Source organism: Lonchura striata, chromosome 12 (assembly GCF_046129695.1).
Source record: "Lonchura striata isolate bLonStr1 chromosome 12, bLonStr1.mat, whole genome shotgun sequence".
NCBI classification, from domain to species: Eukaryota; Metazoa; Chordata; class Aves; order Passeriformes; family Estrildidae; genus Lonchura; species Lonchura striata.
The window spans coordinates 12773860-12792925 of record NC_134614.1 but is presented as its reverse complement, the minus strand read 5'-3'; the positions used below and the strand labels follow the sequence as shown (position 1 = coordinate 12792925).

Here is a 19066-nt window from a genome sequence, read left to right as displayed (position 1 = left end):
ACCGAGAAAGAAAATGAAAGGAAATACAGACACATAAATATATATCTAAATAAACTGGATGTAGAGGTGGATATGGGAACACAAATATTCCCATATCCACCCAACATGTGAGCTGGGAGGGGATGACTGGCTCCCTCGTGCTTGCTCTCCATATACATACTTATACATACACATGCAGACAGAGAATATATGTCCAGATCAATACATGCACACACACTGTATATGCATCCCAAATTTTATATATGAGGGCAGAAGTGAGGCTGGGAGAGATCACAGCTTCTCACACACACACACAGGAACCCCACATGCATTTTTACAGGGGGAAGGATGCGATGGGAGTATTTTTTACCATGCTCTGTGTAGGTCTTTCTCTCCCTCTTGGCGGAAAAAGGAAAAGATGGGAAGAATGGTAGAAAACAGACATACACACATAATCAGTTACATATGTAAGAACTAGTTACATATATTACAAATAAATGTTTAAATAGAGTGTGTGTGGCTGGAGACATGGGGAGTGCTCTGTGTGTGTGAATAGTGCATGTGTGCTTCGTACTTGTACACAAGCACAAATGTGTGTGTGTGGCAAGAGAAAGACTGAGCAGCTGACAATTTCACTGCATGAATATGTACAATTTCACAAATATGTATATGTGCATGCAGGGAGAGAAAGGGCATTGTGTGTTTTTAAGGCTACAGTGTGTGTGTGAATATCTCTAATTATATATGTAATAATATATAGAATGATGTATTGATATATATATGTGGATATATAGCAGAAGAGATTTTGTGTTAGTGTGAACAATCTTGGTGAATACACTTATCCATATCTATATCCCTGCAGAGAGAGGTGAATGAACAGGTCACTCTCTCTGCCCTCCATATATGGTATATATGCATATATGTGTGTGTATATTTATAGAAAAGGAAAAGTGTGTGTGTGTGTGTGAGAGAGAACAACTCTCTGTAGATGCACATGTACCTATGTGTGTGTATATATAAATATATATATTGCAGGCAAACTTGTATGCAAAGAGCTCTTATCCCTTTCTAAGCACAGTTCTATGTATATAAATGGAATGAGAGAATTACACTCATTGTGAACATCTGACATGTTTTTGCTCTATATATGTACATGAGTGTGCAAATAGTGCTTTCTCCAGTTATATATGTATATATATGCATATAAAAAGAGAATTCTATGTGTGACGTTTATATATATATATATACACAAATATATGTACACATATTGGTTTATTTATTACAAAAAAAGCATTTCATGGGTGAGACCATGTGTATATACATAGAGAGAATATATATCAGAAAGTGTTATATGTGAAAACAGTTCTCTGAACAGCTCAGTGTGTTTGTATGTGTGCACATCTATAAATATATAGTCTATGTCATATATAATATATAATATACTTTATGTTCAACATATTACATATACCATACCTGCTACTTCATCCTCCTAGCATCTAAGTGTATATGTATAGGTACATGGAGGGTGTGCACATGTGTGTAGCAAGAAAATTGTGTAATTGTATGAAAGAACAACTGTCTCTCTGTGTAGATGCATGTATATAAATATGTATATCTGTGTGCAGGAAGAGAGGAAGAGAAGTGTGAGTGTTAGCAGCTCTTTAAGTACAATACAGAGTGAGAACTGTGCATGAAATCTGTATATATACATATATATATGCATCTCTATATTCATATATAAGGCAAGAGAGCACTGTGTGTGAGAATGGCTCTTAGTGTCTCTGCTCATGCGTGTAACATATGGAGAGAGAATATATCAACATATATACATAGATATGCATATATTTATGTATTCCAGAGAGTATGTATGGAGAGTGGCAAAGAGAGAGAGAGAGAGTCATGGAAACTGTGTTCATGTGTATGAATTGTTCTCACTCAGTTATTTATATATGTCTAAATATATAGATATGGCAAGAGAGAGGATATGTGTGAACAGAGTCTATTGCTGTGTGAGGATCTTTGTGTGTATGGGTGCATTTATTTATATATAACAAGAGAGAATTGTATGTGTGTGCAAATGGCTGTCTCTCTAATTATACATGTATAATGTATGTATAAATATGTAGAGAATTATGTGATAAAACAGCCTCTCTCTACATATAGAAGTACATATATATGTTACAGATTTCTCCCTAAATAATATATTCTATATATATTATAAATAGTATTATATATATAATATATAGTATATATTATAAATATATATATATTATATATAATAATATGTATTTTATGTATTATAATATATATATATTTACATGTATACTCATGTAGTGAGCAATTTATGTGTGTGAACAGCTCTCCTCTAACTCTGTATGTTCTGTTAGAATTATGTGTGAACATCTGTGTATATAAGGGTATGTATGTATATATGGAATATATACATATCTATACAGGAACAGAAAAGAAAGGACTGTCACGTGTGAAAACAGCTCAGTATATAGGTGTATATGCATATATATGAACAGAGAACAATATGTATAAGTAAAGATTTCTCTAATTATATTTGTATAAATTCATATATAGATAATTATTACTGAACACTCTCTGTACACATGTACACTACACATTCAGAGAAAGAATTATGCAGAGATGATACAATTATATAGGGTAGGGAGAGAGAGAGTGATATAAAATCTGTGTGTTTGAGACAATAGGTCTTGCTCTTTTCCTCGGGTATATATGTACATGTATCTATAGACAGCAAGAGAGAATAATGTGTGTGAACAGCTCCCACTCTGTGTCTCTGTGGATATATGGATGTATAATAGTGAGAGAGAATAGTGTGCAGGTATTTGTGTGCACACAGAGAGGGCAGGAGAAAAGAGTGTGAGAGCTTATCCCCGTATCACTATATATTATTATAATAATAATATAATAGACTGCATATATGTCTTGTCTGCGTGTGCATAGTGAGAATGTTTGAACAGCATGCTCACGCTCATCCCCCATTTCTATATATGCCAACATGGGTGTGTATATAGCAGGAGAGAGCTGCCTGTGAACCTCTCACACTGTGTCTGTGGATTGGATGGATGGATGGATGGATGGATGGATGGATGGATGGATGGATGGATGGATGGATATGAGCGCCGTGTGTGTGAACAAGGCTCGCTGTGTCCATGTAAGTGTAGGTGTTTGTATGGGGACAGTGTGTGTGTGTGTGTGTGTGTGTGTGCTGGGGCTGTTTTCTCCCATTCTCTGTTTCTCTCACACACACAAGCAGCCTCCCCCACACATTCTAGTCACATAGATATACCTGCATGTACTTCCACACGTGTGTTCCATTCCCTAGCCTGTCTTTGGAGGGGAGGGAGAGAAGCCCTCGCTGACGGCCCTGGCTCTCTGTGGCTGGGGCTTGGTGCTGTTAGCCTGTGCTGCTCCCAGCCACACAGCCGGGGGGAGATCAGTGCACTCACTGCCCAGCCCTGCCTGCACACCCACCCACCTACACACATGTATTGCTCTTAAATTTTCATTTGTTTATGTCAGTATTTCAAAATACATAGCTAAGTCTTTATGTGTATGCATGCACTTATATTTATTTTAAATTTACATGTAGTTATGACATTAAACAACAACTATCAGATATCACACATCCATAACAGACACAACATGCATACCAACCACACTCTATAGCCGGCTTAGCTGTAAGCTTCCATCCGGCCGCAGCGTTTCACGTACACGCGTACAGGTGTGTGTTTGCATGTCACACACACGTACACATCGTCCCCCCGGCCGGTGACAGCTGGTGACAGGGGCGATGCTCGGTGCTCCCGGTGCTCCCGCTGGGGATGCCGGGGCCTCCCTCGGTGCCCGGAGCCCCTCAGGGCGGGGCGGGCCGGGCTGCACGGGCAGAACCCGCTGCTCTGGGGCTTCTCTCCCGGGCTGGGGGAGCGGGGCCGGGCCGGGCACCGCGCTCCGGCTGGGGATGGGCTCACACAGCGGCCGGGCAGGATCCCGGCGCCCCACGGACCGCCGAGACCGCGGGCAGGCAGCCGGGGCTCGTCCCTGCGCGGCGGGGGCTGAGGGCCAGGAAATGGCGGAGAGAGTCGGGGGATGGCGATGGGGATGGGGATGGGGAGAAAGGGAAGGCGGCGGGGCTGTGCGGGCTCGGCGTGCGTGGGCAGGGGGCGGGGTGAGACGGTGTGTGCGGTGTGACCGTGTGTGTGTGCGTGTGTGCATGTATGTGCGTGTGTGCATGTTTGTGTGTGTGCATATGCAGGGGGTGTGCACACCCGGGCACGCCCCCGTGCCTGTGCCGGCTGCGGGGCTGCCGCCGCGCACTCACACACCCGGCCCACCCGCGGCGGGGGCGCACGGATCCCACGGATGCCACGGATCCCACTCCCAGGAGCGGGGGCAGACGAGCCCCTGCTGGGCCAGCGCCGGGGCTCGGCCGGGGAGGCGTCGTGCACTCCCTTCTCCCCTCCCCCCGAAGCCGCGTTTCCCCGGGGGGATTTGGGGAGATAGAGTGAATTATGGGGGATGGGGAGAGGGTGGGGTGTGTTCAGAGCATCGCTGCCTCCCCCTTCCCCCCAGCCCATACAGAGCCGCGCCTGCAGCGGGGTTCGAGCCCCCCGCCCCGCTAGCACGGCCCGCAGAGGCTGCAGGGGCGGACACAATTCACACACTCCCCCCACACCCACGGGCCCCCGGGAGGCTTCCCGGCCCCTCCCCAGCCCTACCGCGGCCCCGCCGCGCTTTTTGTATCCTCCGCGGCGGAGCGATGGCCGCGGGGAGTGGGGGTCACACCGGACACGCAGGGCTCCCCCGCTGACCACGGGGGTGAGGGTCGGTGGGCGGGCGGCCCCAGTCGCGGGGACGGGGACCCGGCCGCGGCGGGGCATCTCTGCGCTGCTGCCGGCGGCCGCGGGAGGGCGTCGCCTGTGTTAGCTCCCCGCGGAGAACCCGGGGCCAGCGCCGCCGCCACCGCCCCCCGCCCCCCGCCCGCGGCGGCCCCTCTTGGGCGGCGGGCGACGGCGACGGAGCCGAGGTGAGGCCCCAGTCGCCTCCGTGCCGGGCACCCCCCTCTTCGCTGCCGCGCCCCCAAAATCTGGGCGGGGGTCGTCGGGCGGCGGGGGCCCGGGGCGGGGGGCGCGGCCGCGCAGAGCCCCGCGCAGCGCAGCCCGGGGCTGGCGGCCGACCAGGCTGTTGTTGTTCTCAACGTGGTCCGCCCCGCGCCCATATAAAAGGCGGCGGCGGCGCCCGCCCCGGCAGAACGCGCACCGAGTGGAGCAGGCACAGCGCGCTCGCCGGGCCCCGCCGCTGCCCCCGCCCGCGCCCCCGGCCCGCCACTCCCCGCACCATGTCGGTAGACCTTGAGGAAAGCGATCTGCCCCTGGCCGAGGCAGAGGAGGCGCCGCTCTCCCCGGAGAAGAAAGCGGCTGCTAAGAAGGCGAAAGGAGGCGGCGGCGCCTCGTTGTCGCCATCGAAGAAAAGGAAGAACAACAAGAAGAAGAATCAGCCGGGTAAATACAGCCAGCTAGTGGTGGAGACGATCCGCAAGCTGGGCGAGCGCAATGGCTCCTCGCTGGCCAAGATCTATAATGAGGCCAAGAAAGTGGCGTGGTTCGACCAGCAGAACGGCAGGACTTACCTAAAGTACTCAATCAAGGCACTGGTGCAGAACGACACGCTGCTCCAGGTCAAGGGCACCGGTGCCAACGGCTCCTTCAAGCTCAACAGGAAGAAACTGGAAGGCGGCGGGGAGGGGGGCGCGGGCAACAGCGCCCACAAGTCCCTCAAGAAGGCGACGGTCTCCTCGACCCGGCGGGCGGAGAAGCCGGCGGCCAAGAACAAGAAGCCCGAAAAGAAATCGCACAAGAAGGGAGCCGGCGGCGCGGCGGCGAAGAAGGACAAGGGCAAAGCCAAGAAGGCCACCAAGAAGGGAGCCGCGTCCCCCGGGGGCAAGAAGGTGAAGAAGTCGGCAAAGCCCAAGGCGCTCAAGAGCCGGAAGGCATGAGATCGAGGCGCTGGGAGCCTCCCGCCGCCCTCCGGACTGAGAGCCCCGCGGCACAGACTGCTCTGAGGACAGACCCCAGGGGACCCGCTTTGTCTTTGTGTTGCCGACTCGCCTCCGCAGCCGCCGCCGCGCGCGGTGAGCGGGGCTGCGGCTGCCCCAGCCCCCCTTCCCCTTCTCTGCCGCCTTATTTTGTCCACCCCTTCCCCCCCATCCCATTCCGCGGCTTCTCCCCGATCGCGCCCTTTTGTTTTCGGCCGTGCCCCTCCCCGCCTGTAGACGGTTCCCGGCCCCCACCCCCTCCCGCGTCCCCCCGGTTCTTCACGGCGCTTTTTCCCGCCCGGTTTCCATAGCAGCCATTTTGCACGGGGCCCCCCCCGCGCCACGTGGGCCGGTCCCGCTCCCGCCGCCCGCGCGCGCCCCGCCTGGCCCCGCCCCTCCCGCCGCGCGCCGTGCCCGCCCGCGGCCGCACCGAGGCGCCACGGCGCCCCCTGGCGGCCCGCGCCGCCGCCGCCATGGCAACGGCGGGGCCCGCGGGAGCGCCGCCCCTCGGCCGCCGGCCGCACCTGCAATGGCCTTCAATGTTTTTGTATGGGGCTGGGGTGGGTGGGCTGGGGAGGGTTTGGCTTAGTGGGGTCATTTTTTTTGGTTGTTTTTTTTTGTTTTTTTTCCTTTTCATTTATCGTCGTTTCAAATAAATTGGTACAAAACGATTGTCCCGTGTGCTCCCTGCAGGCGTCGGGAAGCGGGCAGGAAGGGGGCTGGTCCTGGGGAGGCTTTCCTGCTCCTCGGGGTCCGGCCGGGCGCCGATGCCCAGAGCCCGCACGCTGGAGGGTCCCCGGCCGTGGAGGCGAGGGAGGAGCGCCGTCCTTGCGCAGCGGCGCTCGGCGGAGCTCCTGGAGCAGTGGGGCGGGGGCAGCCCCGGCGGCCACCGCAGCACACAAACACACCCCCGGCCCCTCAGCCCTGGGTCGGAGCGGGCGGCCGGCCCCGGGCCGAGTCCCGCCGGCAGGAGCGGCAGCGGGGGCAGAGCCGGAGCGCCCCCGGCGCTCTATTTATAGCGCAGCCGGCGAGGTTGCGTAAATCCCGACAGGGATCTGGGCCATCTTGTGCTGCTGCGGGAGGGCGAGGGACGAGCTCGGGCTCATTGCCCTCCTGCCCTGGGGCTGCGGGAGAGAGAGGGGACAGGAGCGGCAGCCCAGCCCGTGCAGCGGGGATGGGAAGCGAGGCACGGAGGGCAGGAGCGGGTGGAGGTGCACGGTACCTCCCAGGCCGCCTGTGGGTAAGCCCCTGGCTGCGCTGCCATCGGCCCAGCTCTCAGCCCCACAGCAGGGCCCTGCCCCACGGCCTCCACCAGCCAGGGAGAGCTTCAGGCACTGCCCGAGAGCTGCTGCAGCCCTGGCGAGCTGCTGTGCTGGAGCATCAACATGCTCCCTGTGCCTAGGGAACACAGCATGGATCAGCCTCATAGCCAGCATCCCGCAGGAGGAGGAGGCAGGGACAGCAGCCAGTGGGCATAGGGACTGTCACACCAGGGTCTTTCACTACTCCTGGAAAGGAACAGCCCCTTCCTCCAGGGCCCCAGTCAGGGGGCAGGCCTGGGCCTGCTTTATCCCTTTGTCCCCTGAGAACAAGCAGGGAGAAGGGAACCAAGTTTTACTCCCAGAAGAAAAGTCCTTTTTATACATACAGCAAGAAAAGCCAGCCATGCTCCTGGAAGAGACCAGCACTGATCTGCTACAGGAGGCTGCAGCCTCCCTCCAGGTCTGTATTTAGAAACAGTCATGATCCTGCTGGCCCACACCAAGAGAGACAGATTGCTGCACTGTGGCACTGACCTGCAGTTGTGTCCTTAGTCAATAGCTGCAGGTTTGGGAGGGCCAGAGGGGATGCCCTCACCAAGGGCTGGGACACAGGAGGGGGAGGTTCAACCAACCCCATCTCAGGGCTCAGCTCTCCTTGGCACTCATCTGCATGGCAAACTGTAACCACGTCTCCAGGCAGAGCAGCAGGCACACTCCTGTGGGCAGGTAAAAGCAGAAGGAAGGCAGTGACCCTCCAACTGCCCAGCACAGGGAAGGCAGCAGGGTGACACTGTGCCGATCCAGCTGGAGCTGTCTTACCTCACAGGCTGAGCCTGCCAGGAGCCATGATGCTGGGGCATCCCTGAATGAGCTCCCTTGGGTGCTGCCAACCATGAGGGCCAGGCTCTGGAGACAAACCCAAGCCCTGGGGACTTTCAAGAGCCCGTGACTCATCTCATCAAACTGCCAGAGCTGAGGGACACAGCTGGCAGAGACTGTGCTGCACGTGGTGATGCACAGCAGCCTCCCACAGCAGGCAGCTTTCAGCTCCCAGTCTGCTGGAAGTCATCCCAGCTTCAGGTACCCAAGAGACAAAGGAAGAATCCTGCAGCCTCCCAGCCCTCTTCTTAAGGGAAGCACACACCAAGAAACACTCTTCCAGGTTCACTTGACCTCTGAGGAAGGCTCTACTCAGCCAAGCCCTTCACATTTTATATGCTCAGCTATTCTGGTGCTATGAAGCATTCAGAATAGCCAGGATCAGTAACACCCCTCCAGAAAGGACAAGACCTGTCCCTGAAGCTGCCAGCTTGACAGTGACCACATTTACTCCAGCTTTATAATGAAGACTAAGACTTCCAAATCTCCTGGTCACAATGTTCAGCTGTGAAGTTTATGAGGTGATAAAGGCCAAGCACTTCAGCAATGCTTGCTGCGACAGACAGGATTTCCTTTGGTCTGGCTTGCCACATCCCAGCTTTCCCAGCTGGTCTGTCACATGCCAGCAGAGGAAGTTCAGAACCCAGCTGGAGCTCAGTGTCGAGGACACTACGTGCCACCAGCACCCAGTCACTGCACCCTCACCACTCCACCAGCCCCAGCAGAGGCACACAGCACCCGGGGGGCTGCAGCAGCCAGGCAGCAGCCCCCGTGTGCTGGCAGTGCAGCCGGCAGGGCAGCAGTGACACTGCCCTACAGAAACCTGCCCAGCACCCCCAGCCTGCACCCACACCTCCTGCAGCCCTGCAGACCAACCAGCACCCAAGCCTAACACCACTTGGATTTGTCCAGGCTTCCCACAACCCTTCCTCCCTAGAACCCAACCATGGTGCAATACTGGTTTGTAGAGTAGCCTCCAGAACAGCCAGCTGGGAATGTCCAACAAAGGAGAGGGTGCGAGAGGAACAAACAGCCTTGCATCTCAAGGTTCTTCCCTTCAGGATTGCTTTTCTCATCTCTGCCTACTTGCCTGCAAGGTCACCCAAAGGCTCCTGGATCAGCCCATGGGGCACCTTCAGCACTGGGAGAGGGTCCTGGGTCCAGCCTCAATCCTCCTCCACTGCACCCAGCCAGGAGCAGCTGAAGCTTCCTGGCACTCGTGACAGACTGGCAGTGTGGCACTCCCACAGCAGGGAGAAGAACCAAACAGTATTATCTTCTCCCAGGATAGGAAAAGACTCCCTAAGTGAAGGGCAAACACACAGTCTGGCAGTGGTCCTGTCTGGTGTTTTACTAGTCCTCCCCCTTGGAGAACACAGAGCCCAGACACCACAGAGCCTGCCAGATTCCATGAGTTTGGTGAGGTGACAAGACACGGCACATTTAAAAGCATTCAACAGGGAACCAGTTTAATCAGGTATCAGGTTTGCACCATTCTTTTCAGAATCACAAGTTCTGCATTTTTCTAAGAAATACAAAGCACTCTCAGGTTTACAGAATGCTGGTCCTGGAGAAAACAAGAGGGAAAGAACAAGACACTAGGATACAGACACTAGGATACTGGGCAGAAAGGGAACTGCTCATCCCCACGTCGCTGATGGTAACAGCCCCTGCAGGAGGCAGAGAGATCCCAGGGGGTCTGTGCTGCTGCAGTGGGGCTGTGCCCTGCTGTCCCCACCCACCGAGGTCAGGATACCCCCGTGGGATTGTAGGACACCTCCACACCCCCATCAGCACGACTCCAATGAACACAGCGCTCCCACATACCAGAATGAAAAACCCCTGCATAAAGCCAGCTGACAAGCATCCAGGTTCATCTACTCTAGGTAACATTAAACTCAGATCCAGGGTAAATTACTTCATCCACAAGATTAACAGCTGATTCAATAGCTTGAACACATGCTACTTACAGCACATAAATAGAAGATACTCTTTTTTTTTACTTAAAAAACGTGTGATGAAGGTCTAGGTCTGACTGCCTCGACACTGCTGCATGCACACAACTATGGGCCTCACAGAAGCGGCTGCGCTGGGCAGCAGGAAAGCTGTCTCTGCATCACCTATTCCAGGGGTCACGGGACAGCTGTCCTGCCCCCATGCTCGACATCAGCCACACAGCCAGGAAATAAATATGGCACTAGCCAGGAGTGGGCTTTAATACAAACTCTAGTGGTTTTCAAAAGAAATATTAATCCATAAAGGGTTACAGTTAACAGGTATCATCATCACTTTATTTCTCAGAGCCAGAAATAGTGCTGAACAAACAAACAACAACAAAAAAAGAGACAGAGTATGTAATTTCCAGAAGTGCAACCAGGGTACAGGGTAGCTCTCAGCGAGACGAAGGGCTTGTGCAGCTGGGAGAGGAGGGGAGCCATGGCAGAAGATGGCAGCTCCCGCTCCCGGCGGGCGCCTGACCTTGCGACGCTCTCCGAGGGGATTTGTCACCGCAGCCTCCACCCCACCCCGCTACCAGGACCCACGGCATGCAGGAACACCGAGCACCCCAGCACCCACCGAGCCGGGGAGCTGCAAGGAGGTGACTTTACAGGGATGTACCCAAAAATAGAGACCTTAAAATAAATAGGACCAAAGCTTCTTTACAGTAGGCAATGCACTAGTTTTACCATGAACAAAACTAAGACTAACAGCCACTTCTTGCCAATGGAGAAACTTTTTCTCCTCTTCACGTTTTCCGGCCCCCTTCCCTCGCAGCTGCAGTGCGGCCAGGATGGCATTGCTGAGGATGGAGGCGGGGGCACGGCAGCAGCGAGTACACACCAGGGCGAGCAGGGCCAGCCGGGGGGGCCCTGCATAGTCCCAGGGCTGGCAGAGGGGAGAGGCAGCCGGGGGTGCCTGCGTCCATCCCTTTGCCAGCTACAACAACCCTCAGCAGCTACCAGCAGCTCGGCACCGTGACCTGACCACACGGCTCCAGATGTCACCACTGCCAACGGCTGTGACCCAGCTGCCTTCTCCAAAACCAATTCTTCCAGAGGGAAGAGAGGCAAAGCAGGGGCACAAACAGGGCCTGACCTCACCCATGCTCACCCAGCACCCTGCCACAGCCCAGGCCAGAGGGGCTAGTGACGGGCTGGTGGGGTGCTGCCAGGGCTCACCACCCGGCCCGGGCTGGGGGGCAGGACGGGGAACCCCAGCCCCACTGGCAGGAGAGGTGAGGCAGCGGTGAGAAGGGAGCTGGGGGCAGGGGGTCGGGAGGCAGCGCTCACTTCTTGGAGCTCTGCGTCTTCTTGGGCAGCAGCACGGCCTGGATGTTGGGCAGGACGCCGCCCTGGGCGATGGTCACGCCGCCCAGCAGCTTGTTGAGCTCCTCGTCGTTGCGGATGGCGAGCTGCAGGTGCCGCGGGATGATGCGCGTCTTCTTGTTGTCGCGGGCCGCGTTGCCCGCCAGCTCCAGGATCTCAGCCGACAGATACTCCAGCACGGCCGCCAGGTACACCGGCGCCCCGGCGCCCACCCGCTCCGCGTAGTTACCCTTCCGCAGCAGCCGGTGCACCCGCCCCACGGGGAACTGCAGCCCGGCCCGCGACGAGCGCGACTTGGCCTTGGCCCGCGCCTTTCCGCCGGACTTCCCCCGGCCCGACATGGCCGGTAGGCAGCGGCCGCTCGGCCCCGCCTCTGAAGCAGCGCCGCGCACAGAGGGTCCCGGCGCCTGCGGGGAGACAAACGCCGTTACACCGCGCGGGGCCGCGCCGCCCCGCCCGCGCCCGCCGCCCTTACCGCAAGCGCTGCCGCCGCTCCGCGCCGCGCGCCGCCCGCCGCCGCACTGCCCGGCCCGCCGCCGCCGCGCCGCGGATATCGCCGCCCGCCCGCCGCACGCCTCGTCCCATTGGCTACCGCCGCTGCCGCCACGGCGCTGATTGGTTATCGTGCCAATCCCTGATTTGCATAGGGCTCCCGGCGCCCAGCGCGGGCAGCGCCGCGGCTCTGCCCGCTCCGCCCGCGCTCCGCTGCCGCCTGCCGCCGCTGCCGCCTGCCGCCGCTGCTCCCCGCGCCCCGGCAGCTGCTCCTGCCTGCGTCGGGGCCGAGGATGGGGGGAGGGGGCTTGGCCCGAGCGCCCGGTGGTGTCTCGGCTGCGCTGTGCCCCTTTGCCTTGCCCAAACCCATGGCCCCTTCCTCGGCCAGCGGGATGTCTCTCCCGGAAGGACACCAAAGTCTGCGGGCGGGGGCGATGCTATGGGGAAAGAACCCCTGACAGGGAGGGCAACCCCTAGCGAGTACTACCCTCCCTTGTCTCCTCACGGATCAAAGGGGAAAGTTTCTCCCAAACCAGTTTCTGTGGACAGTCAGGGTTGACTGTGGTCATCTCTGCTCCAGGTTAGAGGAACTGCCTCAAATAGCCTTGGGTGAGCAGCCAGAGTCCAGTTTAAAGGTGATGTAGCACAGCAATAACACATCCTCATTAAACACTCAGCGCAGGGGTTTTGTTGGCTTTTTTGGTGATGCTGCTGGTGCTCACAGTCTGGAGGGAGATAACCTGTACCCTGTGCCTTTGCATTACCCCTGCATCCCCAGGGGAAGGATTATATTCTCCAGAGCTGGGAAAGTTGAGCATCCCCCCACTCGTGCTCAGCATCTTCACTCCCTCCACAGCAACTGGAGACCTGAAATGAATTCGAGATGAGCTGGTGACCTTTAGAAAAGCCTCATGTGCAGTTCCCACTGACTAGACTGGGGCAGCTGAGCAGCTCATCCTGGAACAGCGAGGGGCAGGCAGGGAGAGAAACTTCCCATTGTGGCTCCTGCAAGGACAGGTATCAAGGTGATAGTGCCAGCAGCCAAAAATCTATTCTGCCAGGAGCTGCTAATACAGTGATTCTCTTGCCTCAAGTCATGGTGACAGCAATGAGGAGCCAGATAGCAACAGGCTTTCTGGATAGAAATCCTAATCCCACCCCAGCTTCCTGTAAGTCTTGAAACCCGCGCTCAGCTGCCTCTGTAGCACACGAGGGATTCCGAGGCAGATTTCATTCTAAGAGCACTTGGATCTCCCCAGGTGTCCACCCTGTGGCTCCTGCCCTGGCTCTGCAGTCCCTCCCCAGGGATAAGGCTCAGCTACAGCCACCCTTGCAGCTCCCCAGGGATAGATGACTCTAGAGGAGCTCCAGAATCAATCCCAGGGAATAGTTACCACTGGCAAATGGACATGATGCACCAACATGGCCTCGCAGAACTCAGACCCTGAGAGCTCAGCAGTGGGTAGGTGGTTTGCTCCTCAGCAGCTGGAGAGGAGGTACAAGCTCTGCCTGCAAACCAGGAGCACTGGGGCTGCCTGCAGTGGGCAAGAGGGACACAGACACGCACATGGACAAGGGCACGCCGCAGCCAGCCAGTGAAGCCCATTTTATTGTTTCCAACACAAAGGAAGTACTGATTTCTAGCAAGGATTTCAGCATGTAAGGCTTTTGGTCTGTAACATCTGGCTCTGTTTACAAAATCCCTGACCTCAAAAACAACGGCCCTATGCTGTTCTGTAATGGCACTTAGGTTATCTGGGCTTTAATGACTGGCCTTTTCAAATAAGGCAAAGTGCGTCCCTTCCCAGATCAAGGAAATCCTCTCTAAATCTTCAAATCCCATTAACAAAATGATAGTACAAACAACGTGACAGACACACTGTTTCACAGCAGGGAAACCTAAGCCAAGTCCAGCTCCTCCCAGGTGCCACTTGAACATCTCCCTGTTTAGGAGCCATGATTGCACACAGCAATGCTGGTGCAGAGCAGGGTGGATCTGCCAGATCTTCCCAACCTAGGGTTTCCTCATAATATTTACTGCTCGTTCCTCAGTACTGCAGCCATCTTTTGAGGGCAAGAGTCTTGGAAAGGAATTTGTACAGAATCAGTGTGGAATTAAGTGGAAAAGAGATATAAGTTTAACATCAAAAAAAGGGAAGGGGAAACCAAACAGAAAGAGACATGAACTATGAACATTGTCAGGAGGCAGAAGCTATTCCTCCCTAGCAGGCTGAGATGCTTCTCAGGGTTCTCAGGGCTTTATCTTTGCTTGCCTCCCTGCATGACTGGCAGGGAGGGAGGCCAACATTCAATATTCACTCCTATCAGCACAAGACAAAGCCAAAATCTTCACAAACAACAACCTTTAACAAAACATGAAGAAAGACAACAACCTAGTGCAACAGATCAACACCTGAGAGGATTGGACAATTTCAACACCAGTCTGTAAAGCCTTCCAAAAATACCATTTCTCACTCTGCTTAGGAAAATCAGGGGTAAAAGAGATGGCCAGCCATCTCAGCTGGTGCTAAGCCTTGTGCTTCTTCGCAGCTGGCTGTCCCTGCTTCCCCAGCCACTGCTGCAGGACATCTGCGCTGGTTTTCTTGGGCGAAGGGCTGTGGATGAACTGACTTTTCCACTTGGGCAAATCGTTTTCTTTCTTCTGGGGAGAGCCCTCCTGGGAGCTTTTTAACCAGCCCAACATCACTTTGTTGCTTGGAGTGGCTTTCACCTCCTGCATAGAAAAAAGACAGTGTGAGAGAAGTCAGAACCACAGAGAGAGAGGGCAGCTAGCCAGCTGCAAGAGCTGGTCCAGAGCGGGATGTGGAGGCTGGAGCTATGGCCCGGCCTGCAACCAGGCACATCTGTGGGAGGTTCCCCAGACTGCTGTGAACAGGCTTGTTCCAAGACCCATTTCACATGGAATTTGCCTCATTTGGCAGCAAAGTCCTGGCATGGGCTGACAGTTTTATTTCTGGAAGCAGAGGGAAGGGAATCTGTCCAGGGCTCAGCCCTCCAGCATCAAGCATGGGCATGCTCTGCAGACACTGCCTACTGCCACTCCTCCTGCAGCCTGGCAGCTCTGACCCAGCTCAGACATCATCGTGGCTGAGCTCCCCCCTGCCAAGCCCCCACCAGCACCCACCTTCTTGGCTCCCAGCTCAATGGGTGCAACACACTCAGGTGTGTTGTTGCGGATGTTGTTGACAAAGGTGGACACTGGATGGAAAACAATGTTCTCTGTGGGCTGGATGAGTTTAACAGCTTCTTGGGTTGGCACTTCAGCAAAGTCCAGCCATTTCCTGATGGCTTCATCCCCATCCAGGATGGCTGGCATCCTAAGGGATAAAACAGTTGGAGCCAAAGCTCAGCAGCAGTATGTCAGTGTGGTGGCAAAAGCCAGACTTGTAAGCTAGCAAGGAGCTGGCATCTTGGGGGCAACAGGGAAAACTGAAGCAGCAGAATGCTCTTCTGCAAGGCAGAATGTGCATTCACTTCATCCAGGAAGCTGATTTACTGGAAGAGGCAGAGGGGTTGACTGCCAGGCCCTGATCAGGCGAGGAGACCAATTCCAGAATGTAATCCAATTCCAACTTCCATCCACAGAGCACAAAGATGGTAATTTATGGAAAGGGCATGAGCTGGTGGCCCGAAATCAATCAGTAGCACTTCTGCCCGAGAGCAGGAGGAGGCTGCTGCACTCCGTGCCTGTGTGTTGCCAGACTGGTGTCTAGAGGTGCAGTTCTCCTACTTCATCCCCCTCCACCCTGCAACCCCCTTGCCTGCTGTCACTTGCCTGTGATGGATGAAGCTCACATCCTTGGAAGCATCCACAGTGATGATGGTGTAAGTGTACAGCATTTCTCCTCCCCCTGGTGGCTCCCAGCAGTCAAAAATCCCAGCCATAGTAAGCAACCTCCATCCTTTCCATTCTTCATCTCCCTCCATCTCCTTGTCCTGCAGGAGAGAGGCCCCATTGTCCTGGTCACCGTGGTCAGCCAAAGCAGCACAGGTTTGCCAGTGCTGAGGCAGGTCAGTGACTCAGATCTGAGTAATGAACAGAACTAATCTGAGGCTCTCCAGGAGTTTCTCTACCGATTTGAGGTAACTCCAGGAGAAGTACCAGGACCCTCATCTTCCCACAGGCAAGCCAGTCTGAATATTCTAGCCACTGGTTCAGCCAAATGAAAGAGGTAGTGAAACTCCCAGCCTAGTCCCCTGTGAGCCACACTGCCCACCCATGCAAATATCTGGCACGTGGGGAGCAGTGACCGTGACAGGAGGGACGCTGCGTCACCTTTCACAGCCTGGAGACCGCTGCGATGGGGACCGCCAGCCACAGCAGGGTGACAGAGCGCCGAGCCCGGCACTGAACTCAGCCCTGCTGGGGAACAGACTCCCAGGGATGGGCAGAGCAGGACAGAATTGGGCTTTTCCCCAGGCAGCTGAAGGGAGCAGGGGCAAGAGCTGGGTGCAAGTGTTCGGACACAGCAAGGGACTCCATACCATGGCATCCTTGGTCTGGGGGAAGTAAATGAAATAGGGTTGCTTCCCCCCACTGTGCTGCTGCCACTCGTAGAAGCCATCTGCCAGGACCACGCAGCGCTTGCCCTTGAGGAGAGCACCCTGGGGAGAGACAGCACAAGTGAGCGGTGAGCAGCAGCCTCAGGCAGCCTGCAATGGCAGAAGGGCTCCTGAAACCACCCAGCCCTCTCAGTCCCTCCCAGGACTTTCCTGAATTGCCCCTGGGATGCACAAATGGCACAATTAGTGCGATGTTAAACTTTACCAGTTGAGCTTTTCAGTTCTTCTGTTTTAGTGAAAGCCCCAGCTTTGCAGTACAGGGACTTCCTCCCCTGTGCAATGGCAAGTGATGATCAGTACTGGCCTAGCAGATGTTTCTGGCCTGGTTTTGCTGACTACAAGATTTCGTCTAGCAGGACACAAAGGTGGCAGCAGCTCACCTTGTAGGAGGACTTGCTCAGCATGGTATCGCTGCGGCAGTTGGAGGTGTTGAACTGCAGTTTGGAGGGGTTGTCCTGTTTGAACCAGGAGGGCACCAGGCCCCAGCGCATGTCCATGAGGACCCGCTCGGAGGAGTCAGCATCCTTTCCAATGAACAGAGAAACCTCAGGTCAGAGCAACATCACAGAGACCACAAGCGTTCCCATAGCTTCAGAGAGGTGTTTTGGGAAGTCCTGTGGAAATGGCTTTGTCCCCTAAAAGTGGGGATCATTCTCTGTCAAGAGAAGCTGGGGCTCACTGCCCCTCCCTCACAAGCCATGCAGAAATAGCCACTAATTATAACCCTTTGCATATTCTTAACAGCCTTCATGTAAGAATTAACCTTCAGCAGAAAGTACATGAATATTTTGCAGGAATAAAGAATTGTCTCCGTGAGGCTCACCCAACTCTGGAAGAATTAACACAGCTTTTTTTTTTTAGTGGAGATAGCTGGAGACATGAACTCCCGAGCTCTTGAGTAAACAGACATGTCAGGCTGGTGTCAAAAGTCATCAAAGCCTTCCCTGGTGACACCAAACATCCCAAAGCAGCTAAAGCCTCACTTTCATTTTAATAATGTGATTTCTGCTAACCTGGTGCACTTTAACTGCTTCCGTTTTGCATATTACCTGCTTTTGGACAATGGAAACAGTTTGTGGCTTTCGATTCTCCCCCAGCTTGCTCTCACTCTGCCCACAGCTGCCGGTGCTGGCAGTGCCTGCGGGGCCGTTTGCTCCCAAAGGACTGCAGCAGACAGACACACAAATACACCTACTCTAGGTGTGTGTATGCAGGGATGTGTGTGCGGTTCTGTGAAGTCTTTCAGAGCCTCCCTCAGGGCAGAAGTGGCAAAAAGGGACACCCTGAACCGCACCATCATCCCAACAACTTGGAACAGTGATGAACAACTAAGCAAGGGTCCGCCTGTGACCTGTACCACACTCCCTGCCCCATATTCCTCTGCTCCATCAGCTCCACGGCCTACTCTCGGGGGGATGTAGGACCCCTAAAGCAGGAAGGGAGGGCATGAGGATGATGGCATTGCCCACCGAGTGTCCCATTTGATCACCTGTGCCACTAACGGCTGCAAAGCACAGCTGCCCCACCAGCTGGGGCGGGAGAGCACAGCGGGTCCAGATTGGGGGTTCCGACTGAGCTCACCCCGCTTCAGCCCACTGAGCGCCAAAGAGCAGCAGCCGGCCGGGCACCCTTCTGTGTGAAACCAAACGAACAGCACCAACGGCCCAAGAGGCTGCCCAGGTCATCCAAGGGAGGTCGTGTGAGGCTTAAATTATGAAATTATGCAGGACAGCAGTCACCACAGGTGTACAGCTACTATCCTGCTCCAGAGTTAAGATTTTTCTCTCTACTCTCTCCTAATACCAATGTGACCTGAACACAGGCTGCAGAGTTACGAAATTAAAAAAAAAAAAAAAAAAAAAAAAGGTGCCTCAGGAAAGCAAATTAAAACCAGCAGAGCAATTACAGACATTTGCAAAACAATTCTACCAAGGCTAAGTACTTATACACATTTCTGCAGAAAACATAAACACTGTGGTGGAAGCACTGTACCGATTCCCCTCCTCCTTCTGAACATGTACATATTAACAAGAAGCGACATTTTAGCAATTAGAAAATTCAACACCTGCCACGTACAGCAAAGCGAAACGAAACAAACCACGGCCGCTCAGAGCGAGTCCCTCGCCCCCCGGGGAGGCACGGTGCCCTCCGCTCCGCTTTGAGCCGCACGATGCCCAGCACCCGCCCCCCGCCGGAGCCGGGACGCGGCCCCGGCGCCCGCCGAGCCAAGCCGCGGGTACCTGCTGGAGGTGGCGGCGGGAGAGCAGCACGGGGCCGCTGGACTGCGGGCCCTTGTTGTAGGAGGGCTGGTAGCGCTCCTGCCGCACCCACTCGGGCTGCCGCCGCCGGCCGCGGCGGTCGCGGTAGGCGCAGGCCCGGCGGAGGTTGTCGGCGGCCAGCGAGCAGGCGGTGCGGCCGCACATCCCGCCGCCGCTCGGGCACCGCGCTCCGCGCCCGCCCGGCGGGGAGGGGCTGCGGCC

General features: G+C 55.0%; 3 protein-coding genes across 3 annotated transcripts; 1 reads left to right on the top strand and 2 right to left on the bottom strand.

The window, feature by feature from the left end:
• Positions 1–5142: 5142 nt before the first annotated feature.
• Positions 5143–6385, top strand: H1-10 (H1.10 linker histone). Its single transcript, XM_021534248.3, has one exon. The coding sequence runs from the start codon at positions 5348–5350 to the stop codon at positions 6002–6004; it is 657 nt and encodes a 218-aa protein (XP_021389923.1). The 5' UTR covers positions 5143–5347; the 3' UTR covers positions 6005–6385.
• Positions 6386–9636: 3251 nt separating this feature from the next.
• LOC110471541 (histone H2A type 2-B) lies at positions 9637–12035 on the bottom strand. The gene is made up of 2 exons (XM_021532257.2): positions 11986–12035; positions 9637–11917 (listed from the first exon to the last, which is right to left on the bottom strand). The coding sequence occupies exon 2, from the start codon at positions 11849–11851 to the stop codon at positions 11471–11473; it is 381 nt and encodes a 126-aa protein (XP_021387932.1). The 5' UTR covers positions 11852–11917; positions 11986–12035; the 3' UTR covers positions 9637–11470.
• Positions 12036–13593: 1558 nt separating this feature from the next.
• HMCES (5-hydroxymethylcytosine binding, ES cell specific) lies at positions 13594–19017 on the bottom strand. The gene is made up of 6 exons (XM_021532268.2): positions 18827–19017; positions 16967–17110; positions 16509–16628; positions 15799–15959; positions 15148–15340; positions 13594–14736 (listed from the first exon to the last, which is right to left on the bottom strand). The coding sequence occupies exons 1-6, from the start codon at positions 19007–19009 to the stop codon at positions 14530–14532; spliced, it is 1008 nt and encodes a 335-aa protein (XP_021387943.2). The 5' UTR covers positions 19010–19017; the 3' UTR covers positions 13594–14529.
• Between the last annotated feature and the right edge of the window lie 49 nt (positions 19018–19066).